Here is an 18518-nt window from a genome sequence, read left to right on the forward strand (position 1 = left end):
AAATCATGACGGGCATGGATAGGGTGAATTCCTAAAGTCTTTTTCCTTAGGGTAGGGGAGTCCAAAACTAAGGGCATAGGTTTAAGGCGAGAAGGGAAAGATTTAAAAGGGACCTGATGGGCAACTTTTTCACACAGAGGGTGTATGGAATGAGTGAGTGACGGAGGCTGGTATAATTACGATGTTTTAAAGGAATCTGGATGGGTGTATGAATAGGAAGAGTTTAGAGGGATTTGGGCCAAGTGCTGGCAAATGGGACTTGATTAGTTTAGGATATTGGTCGGCAGGGATGAGTTGGATTGAAGGATCTGTTTCCGTGATGTACATCTCTATAAATCTTTGAATTTGCAGCACTGTCTCAGCTTATCATTCCAAACCTGTCTGTAGCTTTTCACATGGTCAACTGCAACATTCTCCTCCAACGTTTTTGAATAATTTTTCAGCTCAGTGTCACTTATCTCCACGTGTGTCTGTCCAATTATGTTCATGACAACACATACAATGGAAAACTAAAAGAACTGCAGGTGCTGGAAATCAGAAACATAAATGGCTGGAAAATCTCAGCGGGTCTGGCAGTATCTGCGAAGGGAAGGCAGAGTTAATGTTTAAGGTCCCTTCTTCATAACAACTCTAGCAAAAGCTTTCTTCTCACCCCGACCCTCTGCGGTCTCCCTCCATGGCTCCTCCTCATTGATGTGCTACCCTCAAGGGCATCAACTGAATGATGTGGTATCGAGAGTGTGGTGCTGGAAAAGCACAGCAGGTCAGGCAGCATCTGAGGAGCAGGAGAATGAGCCACATTCCAGATGAAGGGCTCTTGCCTGAAACGTTGATTCTCCTGCTCCTTGGATACTGCCTGACCTGTGCTTTTCCAGCACCACACTCTCGACTCTGATCTCCACCATCTGCAGTCCTCACTTTCTCCTGAATGATATGGAGGTCTACCTTCAACACACTCACTACTGATACACAGCTCCACTGCCTCATAGCCATCATGTTGACAGACTGATTCTCTGATATCCAGGCCCGGAATATCCACAATTACATCCAGTGATGTATTGAAAACACAGAGTGGGCCATTCAGCCCACTCAAACTCATTCACAATGAGAACAATCTCATTGTCTCCAGTTCTCATCACAAAGCCTTACTTCTTGTTCATGACTTCACCTCTTCTTCTGTCTCGCTATCTCACCAAAGTATTTGGTCCCAAGCTGAGCTCCTAGTGCCATGTGCTATCCACCAGAAAGACCCCCACTGTATCCTGACTTCCCTCTACTGTTGTCTCCACCAGTTTATAATCAGTTTCTTCTTTTGGCAGTTCATGTAGATGGACAATTTTGAATGAAACGTCACGCCTTCAGATTTCTGCAATGTTCAAGGAATCCTTCAATTTCTGGAGGAACTTAGAACATTGACCATTACAGCGCAGTACAGGCCCTTTGGCCCTCGATGTTGCACCGACCTGTGAAACCAATCTGAAGCCAATCAAACTACACTATTCCATTAGCAGCCATATTTTTATCCAATGGCCGTTTAAATGCCCTTAAAGTTGGCGAGTCTACCACTGTTGTAGGCAGGGCATTCCATGACCTGACTACTCTGATTAAAGGACCTACCTCTGACATCTGTCCTATATCTCTCACCCCTCAATTTAAAGCTATGTCCCTTCATGCTATTCAGGAATTCAGGCTCAGCAGGGTTATAGTGATGGGAAGCGTTCTCAAGCACGTTTGATGAATAGGCTTCGGTCAAAGATGTTGAAACACCAATTAACAAGAGGGGAAAGAAAGCAATGTGTCCCAGAAGTCTTGCTGCACGTCACCAAAGGACCTGGTGCAGATGGAATTGCAGTTTGCAGGGAACCCCAGGTTAGAGATCGCCTTTGGTTTACGTGGGAAGCACTTTGTGTTATTCAGTTTCACTCGTGCACAGGCTGTGCATTGTCACTGACTGCAGCACAGCTTGGGAAATGTTACAGATATGAAAATGTGTTGCTGGAAAAGCGCAGCAGGTCAGGCATCATCTAAGGAGCAGGAGAATCGACGTTTCGGGCATGAGCCCTTCTTCAGGAATCAGGCTCATGCCCGAAACGTCGATTCTCCTGCTCCTTGGATGCTGCCTGACCTGCTGCGATTTTCCAGCAACACATTTTCAGCTCTGATCTCTAGCATCTGCAGTACTCACTTTCTCCTCGAAAATGTTACAGATAGTCGTGGAAATTAGGAAATAGAACATAGTCCCTTCCGCCCCGTGAGCCTGCCTCCAACATTCTAAATCACAGTGGATTAGCCACTCAGTACCATTGTCCTATGCAGTCTCCAAATCTCGGATATCATTACTAGCTGGAAATCTATCGATTTCTATCATGAATCTACTCAATGATTGAGCTTCGACAGATCATAAGACCATACATTGTGTGAGCAGATGTAGGCCATTTGGCCCATTGAGTATACTTGACCTTTCAATGTGATTGTGTCTGATCTGATAAGCTGCAACTCCACTTTCTTGCTTTTCCCTATAAACTGATTGAAAATCTGTCCACCTTAGACTTGAACTTACTTAATGACCCAGCCTTGACAGCTCCCTGTGGCAAAGAATTCCACACATTCACTCCCCTCTCAGAGGAGAAACTCCTCCTCAGATCTGTCTTAATTGGGCAATAGCTTAACTCTGAGAGCACAAAGTGTTCCAGCTGGGGTCTGACTAACTCCTGCACAGTCAAAGCAAGACTTTCCCACTCCCGGTTAACACACTGGAATTATTGGATCAAATCCCATCAGAACCATTCAAATGATAAATCTGGAATTCAAAGCTAACCTCAGTATTAAGCTATTATCCATTATCCAAAGAACTTAATGAGTTCACTAATATCCTTCAGGAATGGAAATCTGCCATTTTTAAAAGGGTGGCACAGTGGTTAGCACTGCTGCCTCACAGCGCCAGAGACCCGGGTTCAATTCCCGCCTCAGGCCATTGTCTGTGTGGAGTTTGCACATTCTCCCTGTGTCTGCGTGGGTTTCCTCCAGGTGCTCCGGTTTCCTCCCACAGTCCAAAAAAAAAAATGTGCAGGTTAGGTGAATTGGCCATGGTAAGTTGCACATAGTGTTAGGTGAAAGGGTAAGTGTAGGGGGGTTGCTCTCCGGAGGGTCAGTGTGGGTCGAAGGGCCTGTTTCCACACTGTAGGTAATCTAATCTAATCCCTTTCTGTATTGACATTTTCCAAACTCTTTGCATTTAAGAAATATTCTGCACACCTGTTTATCCTGCCAATGTGGTTAACCTGCTTCTTTCCCATTCCCGAGGTCTGTACAAAAACTGCTGAAGCCAGTATCCTCACATCACATATTCTGGCTTAACTTTGTATCATCTGTACATTTGGAGATGTTACATTTGCTCCCCATGTCCAAATCATTGCTAAATATTGTGACCAGCATTAATATTTTCGAAGCAGCCTCCTGTGGATGACTTCTGAAAATGTTAGGGTACTTGAAACACAGATGGCGGTCTCAGCAGCAGATTTAAAAGGGATCTGCGGGGCAACGTTTTTACACAAAGGGTGGTGCGTGTATGGAATGAGCTGCCAGAGGAGGCAGTGGAGGCTGGTACAACTACAACATAAAAAGGGTATATGAACAGGAAGTGTTTAGTGGGATATGGGCCAAATGTTGGCAAATGGGAGTAGATTCGTTTCGGATATCTGGTCAGCTTGGACGAATTGGACCAAAGGGCCTGTTTCCATGCTGTATAACTCTACAACTCTTTGAGCTGAGATGATGCAAATAAATTGTATCTAAGCAATAAATATCAGTCTGAACAAACCTCACCATCAACTACATGCCAACAATGTCTGTTTGCCAAGCTGTCAGTCTCCAGTTAAATGTCCAGAATGCATGAGTTCTCTATATCACATGCCCCATGCCACTGTGATAATAATGTAGGGTACAAAGAACAAAGAAAATTACAGCACAGGAACAGACCCTTTGGCCCTCCAAGCCTGCGCCGATCCAGATCCTCTATCTAAACCTGCCTCCTATTTTCTAAGGATCCCTCTGCTCCCTGCCCATTCATGCATCTGTCTAGATACATCTTAAATGAAGCTATTGTGCCCACCTCTACCACCTCCCCCGGCCATGCGTTCCAGGCACCTACCACTCTTTGCATAAAGAAATTTCCACGCATGTCTCCCATAAACCTTTCCCTTCTCACCTTGAACTCGTGACCCCTAATGATTGAATCCCCCACTCTGGGGAAAAAGCTTCTTGCTATCCACCCTCTTATGATTTTGTAGACCTCAATCAAGTCCCCCCTCAACCTCCATCTTTCTAATGAAAATAATCCTAATCTACTCAACCTCTCTTCATAGCTAGCACTCTCCATACCAGACAACATCCTGGTGAACCTCCTCTGCACCCTCTACAAAGCATCCACATCCTTTTGGTAATGTGGTGACCAGAACTGTACATAGTATTCCAAATATGGCCAAACCAAAGTCCTATACAACTGTAACGTGACCTGCCAACCCTTGTACTCAATACCCTGTCCGATGAAGGAAAGCATGCCATATGACCACTCCATCAACCTGCATTACCACCTTCAGGGAACATTGGACCTGAACATCAAGATCTCTCTGTACATCAATTTTCCCCAGGGCTTTTCCATTTACTATATAGTTTGCTCTTGAATTGGATCTTCCAAAATGCATCACCTCACATTTGCCCAGATTAAACTCCATCTGCCATTTCTCTGCCCAACTCTCCAATCTATTGATATTCTGCTGCATTCTTTGACAGTCCCCTTTAATATCTGCTACTCCACAAATCTTAGTGTCATCTGCAAACTTGCTAATCAGACCACCTATACCTTCCTCCAGATCATTTATGTATCCATGTCCCAACATGGATCCTTGTGGAACACCACTGGTCACAGTTCTCCATTTTGGGAAACTCCCTTCCACTACTACCCTCTGTCTCCTGTTACCCAGCCAGTTCTCTATCCATCTAGCTAATACACCCTGGACTCCATGCGACTTCACTTTCTCCATCAGCCTACCATGGGGAACCTTATCAAACGCCTTACTGAAGTCCATGTAGATGACATCTACAGCCCTTCCCTCACCAATCAACTTTGTCACTTCCTCAAAGAATTCTATTGGTAAGACATGACCTTCCCTGCACAAAACCATGATGCCTATCACTGATAAGTCCATTTTCTTCCAAATGGAAATAGATCCTATCCTTCAGTTTCTTCCCCAGCAGCTTCCCTACCACTGACATCAGGCCCACTGGTCTATAATTACCAGGATTTTCTCTGCTACCATTCTTAAATAAGGGGACAACATTAGCAATTATCCAGTCCTCTGGGACTTCACCCATGTTCAAGGATGCTCTCTCGTTTCCCTCAGTAACCTGGGATAGATCCCAACCAGACCTGGGGACTTGGCCGCCTTAAAGCCTTTTCGAATACCCAACATTTCCTCCCTTCTTATGCTGACTTGACCTAGAGTAATCAAACATCCATTCCTAACCACAACATCCGTCGTGCCCCTCTCCTCGGTGAATACCGATGTAAAATACTCATTAAGAATCTCACCCATTTTCTCTGACTCCATACATAACTTTCCACTTTTGTCCTTGAGTGGGCCAACCCTTTCTCTAATTACCCTCTTGCTCCTTATATATGAATAACGGCTTTGAGATTTTCCTTAACCCTGTTTGATAAAGATATCTCATGACCCCTTTTTGCCCTCTTAATTCCTCATTTCAGATTGGTCCTACTTTCCCAATATTTTTCCAAAGCTTTGTCTGTTTTCAGTCATCTAGACCTAAGTATGCTTCCTTTTTCCTCTTAGCTCGTCTCACAATTTCACCAGTCATCCATGGTTCCCTAATCTTGCCATTTCTGTCCCTCGTTTTCACGAAACATATATCTCTTGAACTCTAATCAATCTCTGTTTCAAAGCCTCCCACATATCAAATGTGGATTTACCTTCAAACAGCTGCTCTCTATCCATATTCCCCAGCTCTTGCTGAATTTTGCTATAGTTGGCCTTCCCCCAAATGAGCACTCTTCCTTTAGGACCACTCTTGTCTTTGCCAATGAATATTCTAAAACTTACGGAAATGTGATCACTATTCCCAAAGTAATCTCCTACTGAAGCTTCAGCCACCTGGCTGGGCTCATTCCCCAACACCAGGTCCAGTATGGTCCCTTCCTGAGTTGGAGTATTTACATACTGCTCTAGAAAACCCTCCTGGATGCTCCTTACAAATTCTGCTCCAGCTAGACCTCTAACACAAAGTGAATCTCAGTCAGTGTTGGGAAAATTAAAATCTCCTATCACCACCACCCTGTTGCTCCTTATTCTTTCCGTAATCTATTTACGTATTTGTACCTCTATCTCACACTCACTGGGAGGCCTGTAATACAGCCCCAACATTGCTACTGTACCCTTCCTATTCCTGAGCTCTGCCCATAATGCCTCACTGCTCGAGTCCTCCATAGTGCCCTCCTTCAGCACAGCTGTGATATCCTCCCTGACCAGTAATGCACATCCTCCATGTCTTTTATCTCTCTCTCTCTATCCCGCCTGAAGCATCTCTATCCTGGGATATTTAGTTGCCCATCATGCCTTTCCCTCAACCAAGTCTCAGTAATAGTAATGACGTCATACTCCCAGGTACTAATCAAAGCCCTTAGTTAATCTGCCTTACTTACAACACTCCTCGCATCAAAACAAATGCCTCTCATTTGGCAGCATGGTAGCTCAGTGGTTAGCACTGCTGCCTCATAGCACCAGGGACCTGGGTTCAATTCCCACCACGAGCGACTGTGTGGAGTTTGCACATTCTCCCTGTGTCTGTGTGGGTTTCCTCCAGGTGCTCCAGTTTCCTCCCACAGTCCAAAGATGTGCAGGTTAGGTAAATTGCCCATAGTGTTAGGTGCATTAGTCAGGGATGAATGTAGGGGAATGGGTCTGGGTGGGTTGCTCTTCGGAGGGTTGGTGTGGACTTGTTGGGCCGAAGGGCCTGTTTCCAGACAATAGGTAATCTAATCTAGAAACACCAGCATTCATTATCTGCTCCCTGCCTCCTCTTCCCCTTAGTCACACTGACTTAATTATTTCGTGCCTTACAGTCTTTAGTTACTACCTCCTCATTGTCCACTAGCCTCCTCATTTGGTTCCCATCCCCCGGCCACATTAGTTTAAACCCTCCCCAACAGTGTTACCAAAAGCACCCCCAAGGACATTGGTTCCAGTCTGGCTCAGGTGTAGACTGTCCAATTTGTAATAGTCCCACCTCCCCCAGAACCAGTCCCAATGTCCCAAAAAATCTGAACCCCTCCCTCCTAGACCATCTGTCAAGAGACAGTTTTGCCCCTGAACATTTGAATGCACGACCTGCTCTTGTTTCATTCAATTCCAACACCTCCCTTCAAATCCCTCTTTAGTTCAGATTGATAGACTCAATACAATCCTGAAGAAGGGCTTATGCCCGAAACGTCGATTCTCCTGCTCCTTGGATGCTGCCTGACCTGCTGCGCTTTTCCAGCAACACATTTTCAGCTCTGACCTCCAGCATCTGCAGCCCTCACTTTCTCCTCAATACAATTGGCACCTGGTTACATGGAGAATCTGGAGAAGCTGGGCTACGGTTTTCTTAGAAATGAGAAGATTGAGAGGAGACTTACTAAAGACCGTCAGAATTATGGAATATCATGATCAAACAAGAGAAAGCTGGGAGAAGGGTCAGTAACCTGAGGATGTGGGTGGTCGATAAAGGGATGAGAGGCAACCACAGCGTTCCAGTGAAGCTCAACACATAGAGGGGAAAAGCAAATCATCTTTCAACACAGCTCTCTGCAACATTCTGAACTCAATGCCAAATTCGACAGCAGTACATCATATCCACTGCTTCCATCTTTTTCTAGTTGCATTTTCTCTGTTTTTCTGGTTGGTGTTTGTTTCCTTTTCTCATGTTGTGTTCAGATTGGTTTTAACCATTTAGGCCTCATTTGAATGCACATACACTTCATCACTATTTCTAGCCACTTCCTTTACGCTGTTACATCATGAAATCTTTTGTTATTCAGGCCTGGCCTCCACCATATCACGGACATTACATCGAACATAGGTGCAGGAGTAGGCCATTCGGCCCTTCGATGCCATCATGACTGATCATGCAATTTCAATATCCCATTCCCGCCTCTCTCTCTGTATTCCTGGATCCCTTTAACCACAAGGGCCATGTCCAGCTCCCTCTTGAATATATCTAACAAATTGGCCCCAATTGCTTCCTGCAGGAAAGCATTCCACAGGTTCCCAACTCTCTGAGTGAAGAAAGTCTTCCACATATCAGTTCTGAACGGCTTATCCCTTATTCATAGACTCCTTCTGGACTTCCCCAACATTGGGAACATTCTTCCCACATCTAGCCTGTCCAGTCCCATCAGGATTTTATCTGTTTTCTTCATCCTGTTACTGTCCAGGCTTCCACTGGTTTTAAAATGGTTTCCCTCTCCCTGTTTTTATTATCCCAAGACACTAACTCTGTTTCTCTCCACCGATGGCACGACCTGACTTGCTGTGTTTTTCTAGCACTTTTTAAAAAATCGTTCAGTAATGGGATGTGGGCTACCCACCATTTATTGCCCATTCCTAATTGCCCTTGAGAAAAGCAATTGTTTCTGTTTCTGAATTCAATAGTATTTCCCTGATGTAAGAATGGGGATCATTGTTTCTCTTTCATGTAGGGAGTTGGTACAGTCTGGGCCGCAATGGCTGAAAGAGCAATTAAATCAGAGCTAATAGCAACTTTTGATAGGAAATTGGATGACAATTTGAAGGAGAAGGAATTGCAAACCTACAGGGCTCTTTCGAGGAGGAGCTTCAGGCTGATTGGCCTCCTCTGTGCTAGGATTTCACCTTTGATCCCCATGCAGTCAGTGTCACTGTGGGAAATTCCTTTTGTGATCTAACCTCCTGAATAAATGATTGCTGTCACAGGTAATTGCTTCTACGAACAGGGCTCCACATAAATCAATCAGTAACAGGTTCAATGGATGCTTTTTGACAGCATCTATTTTATTGACAAATAATTATGAAGTGAATAGTTTCTTTAAAGAAATTATTATTAAGTAAACAGTGAGATGTAAAGGTGGATATCTCCCTGTCTGAGCCAGCAATTGATAAACATATGACTAGCAGCAATGAATAATTAATTTGCTGACTGCGTGCAGTAATTTTGGTTTGTCTTTGATAAATAATTCACCAGCAGATATGAAAAGAATAAACTATTGATCAAGTATTTTATAAATCTGTAACTCTCTTAACTGAACAAAGTAAATGATCAATAATTCTAATATACTGAAAATAGATCAATGATAGACTAATTTTAAATTAGTCATGAAGATGCAATTAATTGCTAATCAAGGGATTGCATGAAGGAGATATTGTTATTTTATTCTAATGATGTATTTTTCACATAAATTCTAATTGCTTAGTCTCTCTGACTTGAGGTCCTGCTGCCTGAGTCTGCTTTTCATGGTTAATATTCCCATTTCCACAAGTCTTACTGAGGACTTTCGCCTCAAAGTATGACCCCACTGTGATCTCCACCCTTGCTGATTACCCTCTCTGCAACTTTATTTGCTTAAGTTGCTACTGTGTCAAATCCAATTGTGTGGCACAGTTGTGTAATAAGGGCAAAGACTTGAATTTGCATAATGCCTTTCACTACCTCAGGATATCCCAAGGTGCTTTATAGCCAATGAAGTATTTGTGACCCACTGGACTCTTTATCGATTTACACACAGCAAGCTCTTGTAGCTTTGAGTTCTCAGTTAATTGATGTTTCTCTGCTTGCTCTTCACTGGACATTGTCTTCCAAGAGGCTGAGAAAATGGGGAGAGACAGAGCAAGCTCTCTGGTTCTGTTGTTACAGTCCCATGATTCTTTACTCTGATCTCTCTGTTTGAAACACCATTCATTTGTGTTTTCCAGTGTTTACCATTTTTTTTTTCCAAGCTGGATCCTCTACAGGTGAATCTTTCATTCCAAATATGGAACTTACAGAAGGATGTGGGAGGTGCAGAACTGTGTGACTGGTTTCAGTCATTTTGATGGCTCATTAATTTCCCTTCAGACTGGGTCTCTCGTTTGTTGATATTTTTGTGAACTGGCTTGACTTATAGTCAGGTGATCACTGTGGTCATCTTAAATCAGTGTTTTTCCCTTTCGAAAACCATTTTAGTTGGTTAAAGGTCATAACTATTAAATCTTTGATGAAAGAAGTTGAAAATTGATGATCCATTTTTAAGTTTATTAACTGTGATGCTTTAGAAACTTGTTAGCTGTATCCTTAAACCAACTACCCCACAATACCGAAATAAGTAATGGAATCAAAGAATCCCTGCAGTGTGGAAGCAGGCCATTAAGCCCATCAGGTCCACACCGACCCTTGGAAGAGCATCCCACCCAGACCCATCCTGTCACCCCATCTCTGTAACCCTGCATTTCCCATGGCTAACCCATGTAGCCTGCACATCCCTAAATACTATGGGCAATTTAACATGGCCAATCCATCTACCTGCACACCTTTGGACTGTGGGAGGAAACTGGAGCACCCGGGCGGAAACCCACACATGACTACCCATCAAAAATGTTTCACTGACTATAAAGCACTCTGCACCATCCTGAGATCATAAAAAGGTGCTATTGATGTCACAAAATCCATTCATTTTCACTTCTGATTATTTATGTATTTATTAATAAGTTCTATATTGATGTTCTCATGTTTAATTCACTTTTCTATTCAATTCCTGGTGTGTGTAAATTAATTGTTAAGTTCAGGCATATATTTTTAATATGATTTTATTGCACTTTGAACTGCAATAGTAGGATCTCCTCTGGGGCTTTGAAATCCTTGGCATGTTGGCAGTTGTACAACTCTGATTCACACAGACAGAGAGAACACTTTTTTCCTTTATATGATGTTGTTTAATATTCTTTCATGAGATGTGGGTAACATGGGCAAAGCCAGCATATCTTGTTTATCCTTAACTTCCACAGAGAAAGTGATGTTGAGCTGTCTCCTCACACTGCTGCTGTCCATGTGCTATATGTACACCCAAAATGCTATCAAGGATAAACTTCCAGGTCTTTACCACAGTGACAACGAAGGGGCGGGAATGTTTTTCCAGGTCAGGATGGAGAGTGGCTCGGAGGGGAACTTGCAGGGGATTGGTGTTCCCATGTGTCTGCTGCCCTTGTTCTTCTGTGTGGTAGATGTCGTGAGTTTGAGAGAAGCTTGGTGAGTTGCATCTTGGAAATGTGGAAGGGATGAATGTTGAAGGGAGTCAGCAATGTGTGCCTGTCAAATGCAGCTGCTTTGCCCTGGATGGCATTGAACTTGTTGAGTTTTGTTGGAGCTACAGTCATCTGAGGCAAGTGTGGGTATTCCATTACACTCCTGACTTGTCTGTAGTCAGTGGTGGGGAGTCAGGAAGCGAATTACTCACCTTGTGTATGAATTCAGAAGGTTTGGAGCGATCCTTTGTACAATGAATATTCGTCATTATTTTGAAATTATGACCGTTCCTTCTCTCAGTACTTATTAAGAATCACCCTTCATATTAGGATTCATAATTCTGAGCCATCAGCTATATTAGTTAGTTTACTTTTAAATTTAATCATGGGATGTGTGGATGTGATACATAGTCCAGTATTTATTGCCTATCACTAATTGCCCTTGAGGACATTGTGGAGATCTCCTTTCTTGAGCTGCTTCAGGCCTTGGGTTGTAGCTACACTGAGTGTGTTGTTAGGGAGAGAGGTTCTAGGATGTGAATCCAGCCACCATGACAGAAATTTCCAGAACCTCTTCCATGTATTGAATATTTGGGAAGCTGTTGAGTTTGAATCTCTGTTGGTCAGCACATTTTCATGTCCTCAGAACATCCTGAAGCTAATTAAGTACTTTGCAAAAAGTGTAGTCACTGCTGTGTTGTAAGAAATGGGGAAATAGCAATTAGTACAAATCAGTCCATCCCCAGAAAGACCCTGGATTACTATCTACTTCCCAAAGAAGTTTAGGATGACGAGTTTTTCGAGACTATCATAAGTGTAACATGTTGGATAAATGCTGTTGGAGTGGTAATGTAATTACACTATTAACCCAGAACTCCAGGCTAATGTTCTGGGAGTATGGGTTTGAATTGTACCATGGCAGGTGATGAAATTTGATTTCAATAAAAGCCAGGCCTAACAGTGACTATGTAACCACTGTTAATGTAAAAACTCATTGGGTTCACTAATGTCCTAGAGAAAGAAATCTGCCAACCTTATCTGTTTTGACCCACAGCAATTAAGTTAACACATAGCTGCTGTCTGGGTCATTAGACCAATTCAGTGATGCTCAGATCCCATGAACAATTTTTAAAAACAATACATTGTTTGGCTTTATAAAGCTTTCAGTCATTCGTGAATAATGTTCTATTATGTGAATGTTCTTGCTGGGACTAACCTCACTATGAGGAAATCCTTTTGCTGACTTATCAACAATGATAATTCCTTCTGGATTTCCAAAGTGGTTCTGTGCATTGGAAGGGGATGTTCCATTATTAAATAATATGGATGTACTTTTACATTTTGCATCTAGGAGATATGCAGAGATGATACACCAAGTGCTATGCGCACAGGATTTTGATTGGATGCTTTTAAATGCCGTTTGTTTCAAATTATACAGTCTTACTTGGTCTCCACGTCCAGTCTTAACAAATGTTATTGTGATCTGTCAACAGACGCAGGATCAAGCACTGAACTATTGAACACTATGTGTAAAGGGACAGAGCCTAGACCACTTTGTTACTCAGTCTTGGGATCTGGACATCAGTGGCAAGGACAATAATCATGAATTGATCTTGAGAATGGGTGGTGTTGACAATGGATTCTCAAGCTGTTTTGGAGTTGAGTTAATAGCCTTACTGTTGGGAAGGCCAACAAATTTCATTCCCAAAGAGGCTTTTGTGAAGCAGATTCAATATAGTCGCTTCCCAGTCATAATTACTGGCACCAACATTTTATTCCAGATTCATCTGGTTGAATTTATTATCTCCAGCTGCTCTGGTTGGGCTTGAGTACATATGTCCAATCAGCAATCAGGCTTTAGGACTAAATAATAAAATTGCTATAGTCCCCCTCTCTCATGAGAGACTTTAGTAGTTTAACCTGAGGTCCAGCACACCTCAGGCAGTGTAGGGAGAGATTGAGAAGGAGAGTCCTTCATGGCAAGCTCCCTGGCATGGGAATTGAACCCTTGCTGTTGGCATCATTCACCAGTCGTACAGTGAACTGAGCATCACTGAGGGAGTGTTAAACTGAAAAACATTTAATTAGGATGTAGAGCATAAAGAGGGCTATAATCAAGCCTTATCAAAGTGATGTACAACAGAGTAATCGAACTGAGTGCTGTATAATGAAGATGTGGTGGTGTGTTTAATAGCGGCACGGTGGCACAGTGGTTAGCACTGCTGCCTCACAGCGCCAGAGACCCGGGTTCAATTCCCGCCTCAGGTGACTCTCTGTGTGGAGTTTGCACGTTCTCCCCGTGTCTGCGTGGGTTTCCTCCGGGTGCTCCGGTTTCCTCCCACAGTCCAAAGATGTGCAGGTTAGGTGAATTGACCATGCTAAATTGTCCATATTGTTAGGTGAAGGGGTAAATGTAGGAGTATGGGTCTGGGTGGTATACGCTTCGGTGGGTCGGTGTGGACTTGTTGGGCCGAAGGGCCTGTTTCCACACTGTAAGTAATCTAATCTAATCTGGCACTGGCAGTGAGAACTCAAGAGTCAACCATCCGGACAGGGTATTGGTGAGGTTTGTCTGGTACTGTGTATAGTTCTGGAGAGGGTTCAGAAAAGATTTACCAGGTTGTCACGAGAAGTGGAAGGTTTGAGTTGTGAGGAGAGGCTGGATAGCCTGGGATGTTGTTCACTGGAGCATAGGAGGTTGAGGGGTGACCTTACAGAGGTTTATAAAATCATGAGGGACAATAACAAAAGTCTTTTCTCTGGACTGGGGGATCTCAAGACTGGGAGACATATTTTTACAGTGAGAGGAGAAAGTTATTAAAAGGACAAGCAGGGCAATTTTTTTACACAGAGAGTGGTTCGTGTGTGGATTGAACAGCTAGTGGAAGTGGTGGATACATGTAGTTACAACATTTAAAAGACACTAGGATAAGTACATGAATAGGAAAGATTTGGAGGGATATGGGTCAAGCGCAGGCAGGTGTGTCCAACATAAATTAGCTCAGGCTGCAGTACTGAATGGAGGATTGCTCATCTGGTAATCTTAAAAGCTGGCAAAGGCCAGGGCAAACTGTCATAGATTTAATGGGGTTTTGTTATTTTTATTTTGTTTGATGAATTTTAAGTTGAGTGGGCAAAGGCTGGAGGTCTCAGCTTGATCACCTCCACAAAGCTGTCTGAATCCTAAGCAGCACCATTCAATTTGGCCATGACACCTTCCTCCCTACACACACCCACGTTCCCTTGCCAGCATTGATTCTAGCTTAAGTAAAGCCTCGATGTTTAATATTCCTACCCTTGTTTTCAAATCCCTCCATGGCCTCACCCCACCCTGTCTCTGTAATCTCCTGGACCCCCACAATCCTCTCTGCTCTGCTCCAACTGCTGCCCCTTCAGCCTTCTCAATTTTAATCACTCCACCTTTAGTGGGAGCTGCCTTTGCGCTAATTTCTCGAATTCCATCCCCAAACCTCTCCACCTCTTTGTCTTTTTATTCTCTTGTGGGACGTGGGCATCACTGGCTGGGCCAGCATTTATTGCACGTTCCTTTTGCCCTTGAGAAGGTCGGAGTGAACTGCTTCCTTGAACCGCTGCAGTCCATGTGATGTGGGTTGACCCACGATGTCCTCAGGGAGGGAATTCCAGAATTTTGACCCAGTGACCCAGAAGGAACGCCAATATACTTCCAAAATGGCTTAGAGGGGATCATGCAGCTGATGGCGTTTCATTGCATCTGCTGCCTTTGTCCTTCTCGATGGAAATGTTTGTGAGTTTGGAAGATACTGACCAAAGATCTTTGGTGAACCTCTGCACTGCATCTTGTAGATGGTACACACTGAGCGTTGGTAGATGTTTGTAGATGTAGTGTCAAATAAGCGGGCTGCTTTGTCCTGGATAGGTAAAGTTTATTGAATGCTGTTGGAGCTTCATTCATCCAGGCAAGTGGAGAGTATTCCATTGCACTGTTGACGTGTGTCTTGTGGATGGTGGGCAACCTTTGAGGAATCAGGAAATGCAATTCCTAGCTTTGGACCTGTTGTTGTAGCCACTATAGTTACACGGTGAGTCTTGTTTAGTTTCTTGTCAACGGTAACCTCGGGATGTTGATAGAGGAGGATTCAGTGATGCTAATGCCATTGAATATCAAGGGGTGGTGGGTAGATGTCTCTTTTTGGAGATGTTCATTTGTGTGGCATGAACATTACTTCTTCCCTATCCTCTCCCCTATGCTAGACTTTAGATTTTGGTCAACTGTCCTAATATCACTTTCTGGTGTCAAAAACCTCTGCTGTGAAGTATTCTGGGAGTGTTTTCCTATATCAAAGATACTATTTACAGGAAAATGCAAATTGTTGTCATGGTTATCATTATAACCTTTCCTTTGTTCCTATGTGGGATGGTATTTACGTTTAAAACGAGCATTTAATTAGTTAAAAAGGATCACTGGACAGAAATGCTAACTTTGCTTTCTCTGCACGGATGTTGCCAGACTTGCTGAGTTTTTCCAGCAATTTCTGTTTCTGTTGTTGTTTATTAATTAATGTTTTCTGCCAAAGTCATACAGCTCCCATTTGAAACGGGAAGAATGAGAAATCATCTCCTTGATCTTTCCGCAGGGCAGCGTACTATGAAGAAGATGAGCAACATCTATGAGTCAGCCGCAAACACGCTGGGGCTGTTTTCCAGCCCCTGCCTGACGAAGGTGGAACTGCGAGTATCGTGCAAAGGCATATCGGACCGAGATGCACTCTCCAAACCGGATCCCTGTGTCATCCTTAAAATGCAGTCACATGGACAATGGCTGGAGGTATGGTCATAACAGGTTGACATTGAAAAATCTGCTTTTACACCTTGTACTGGAGTTACTGCAGAGCTCCTTGTTTATGGGTGCTGTAGCAATGATGATGTTCAAAATACCAATTTATTCAAGGAAGGAAAGAGGTCAAAATACCAATAGGGAGGTATTCTTTTCAATCAATTTTATGACACAACCAGCAGTTGATCATCGTTCTTCTTCCCCTTGTTAATAGAATGCTATCGAAAATACCATTCCCCAGAAAAGTAATGACATAGACAGCTTTTTCAGGTATAGGGGAAGCCTGTTCCAAAAATCAATGAGATTATGGTTGATCAATGACCTTTTCATGCCATTGGCAAACAATCCAAGACTTTAAGTGTGGAATTCTTTTAATGCCACCCGTCATTCGCAGATGAGAGTTCTAAGCATGTACCATTCTATGTGTAGGAATGTTTCCTAATGTCACTCTGGCTCTGATTTTTCGCAGCTGCTCCAGAGTCTGAGTCTCCCCCACCAGCAGAAATAGCATCTCTCTATCTACCCTCCCTCTTTCCTCTTAATAAGCTTGAAAACCTTGATCCAATCACTCCTTATAAACTTTAGAAAATGCCGTGCCCACAACTGCTCAGGTGTGGGCTAAATGGGTGTTTGTTTATCTAAAGTGTGACTTCTACTTCCTTGTATTTCAGATGCAACACTTCCCATTAGACAAGCCCTTTCAATGATCTTCTGTGCCTGCCCTTGCAGGTTTCATGGTTTGTGTAGCTGGCCCCATCTCCCAAGACTCTTTGGAACGCCACAATTTCTGACATTGCACCAGCTTTGTTGCATATTTTGAGCTTTGGCCTTTTATCTCATTTTAAAATTCAGATTTGTCTAATATACATTGTAAACTAATGTTCTGAGTTGAGCATCCTCTTTGTGCAACATAAAGCAATTTTCCATTTCATTTTAGAAAGTCATACAGCATGGAAACTGACCTTTAGTTTCAACCAGTCCTTGCTGACCATGTTTCCAAACTAAACCCCTCCCACCTGCCTGCTCTTGGCCCTTATCCCTCCAAATCTTTCCTATTCATGTTTCTATCCAAATGTCTTTTAGAACTTGGAACTGTACCCACATCCACCACTTTCTCTGGCAGTTCATTCCACACATGAACCACTCTCTGTGTAGAAATATTGACCTTCATATCATTTTTAAGTCTTCCTCCTCTCACCTTAAAAAATACGCCCCCTAGATTTGAACTCCCTACTCTAGGGGTAAAAAGCCCCTTGTCATTCACCTTATCTCTGCTTGATGATTTTATAAACCTCAATAAGGTCACCCCACAATCTCCTACTCTGCAGTGAATAAAATCCTGTCTTTCCAGCCTGGTTTTATATCTCAAATCCTCCATTTCCAGCAACATGCTGGTAAATCTTTTCTGAACCCTCTCAGTTTTATAGTATTCTTCCTGTAACAAGGTGACCAGAATGAGACACAGTACTCCAGAAGAGATCTCACTAATGTCCTGTACAACCTCAACATGAGATTCAACTCTTGTATTCAAAAGTCTGAACAATGAAGGCAAGTATGCTAATCACCATCTTAACCACACTGTCTACCTGTGGTACAAATTTCAAAGAATTATGTACCTGAACCCCTACATCTCTCTATTCAATAACACTACCCTGGGCCCTACCATTAATTGTATAAATCCTGTCCTTCGTTGTTTTACCAAACGCAATACCTTGCATTTATCCAAATCTGTCACTCCTCAGCCCATTGACCATTGATCAAAATGGGCAAAATATTTATTTAATATCTCTCCCATCTCTTTGTAATCTTAGATAACCTTCCTCACTGCCCACTATACCACCAATTTGGTATCATCTACAATCTTACTAACCATACCTCCCATATTTTCATCCAAATCGTTTATATAAATGACAAATAGCAGTGGACCCAGTACACATCGTTGTGGTACAGCGCTGGTCACAGGCCTCCAGTCTGAAAAACAACCCTCTACCCTCTGTCTCCTACCAAAAAGCCAATTTAATATCCAGTTGGCAAGCTGTCTCTGAATCTCATGTGATCTAACTTTACTGATTTGTCTACTATGTGGTAACTTGTAAAAGGCTTTACTAAAGTCCACGTAAACAATATCTACTGCTCTCGCCTCATCAATCTTTTTGGCTGAAAATCACAATCAAGTTTATGAGACACAAATTCCCTTGCACAAAACCATGCTAATTATCCCTAATCATTCCTTTTCTCTCCAAATGCATGTAAGTCCTATCGTTCTGAATCACCTCCAACAACTTGCTCACCACTAATGTCAGGCAGGTATATAGTTTCTAGGTTTCTGTTTACACCTCTTCTTAAAAAAAATGGTACAACATTAACAACCCTCCACTTCTTGTTTATAGACGATA

General features: G+C 42.9%; 1 protein-coding gene across 1 annotated transcript in view; it reads left to right on the forward strand.

Annotated features, from left to right (window-relative positions):
* Positions 1 to 18518, forward strand: part of LOC122564537 (copine-4) — a 359527-nt gene that overhangs the window by 29050 nt on the left and 311959 nt on the right. The window contains exon 2 of the mRNA XM_043719590.1: positions 15923 to 16113. Coding sequence (XP_043575525.1) covers positions 15934 to 16113 — 180 coding nt within the window. The 5' untranslated portion in view covers positions 15923 to 15933. The remainder of the gene's footprint in view (positions 1 to 15922; positions 16114 to 18518) is intronic.

The sequence above is a fragment of the Chiloscyllium plagiosum genome, chromosome 29 (assembly GCF_004010195.1).
Source record: "Chiloscyllium plagiosum isolate BGI_BamShark_2017 chromosome 29, ASM401019v2, whole genome shotgun sequence".
Taxonomy (NCBI): Eukaryota; Metazoa; Chordata; class Chondrichthyes; order Orectolobiformes; family Hemiscylliidae; genus Chiloscyllium; species Chiloscyllium plagiosum.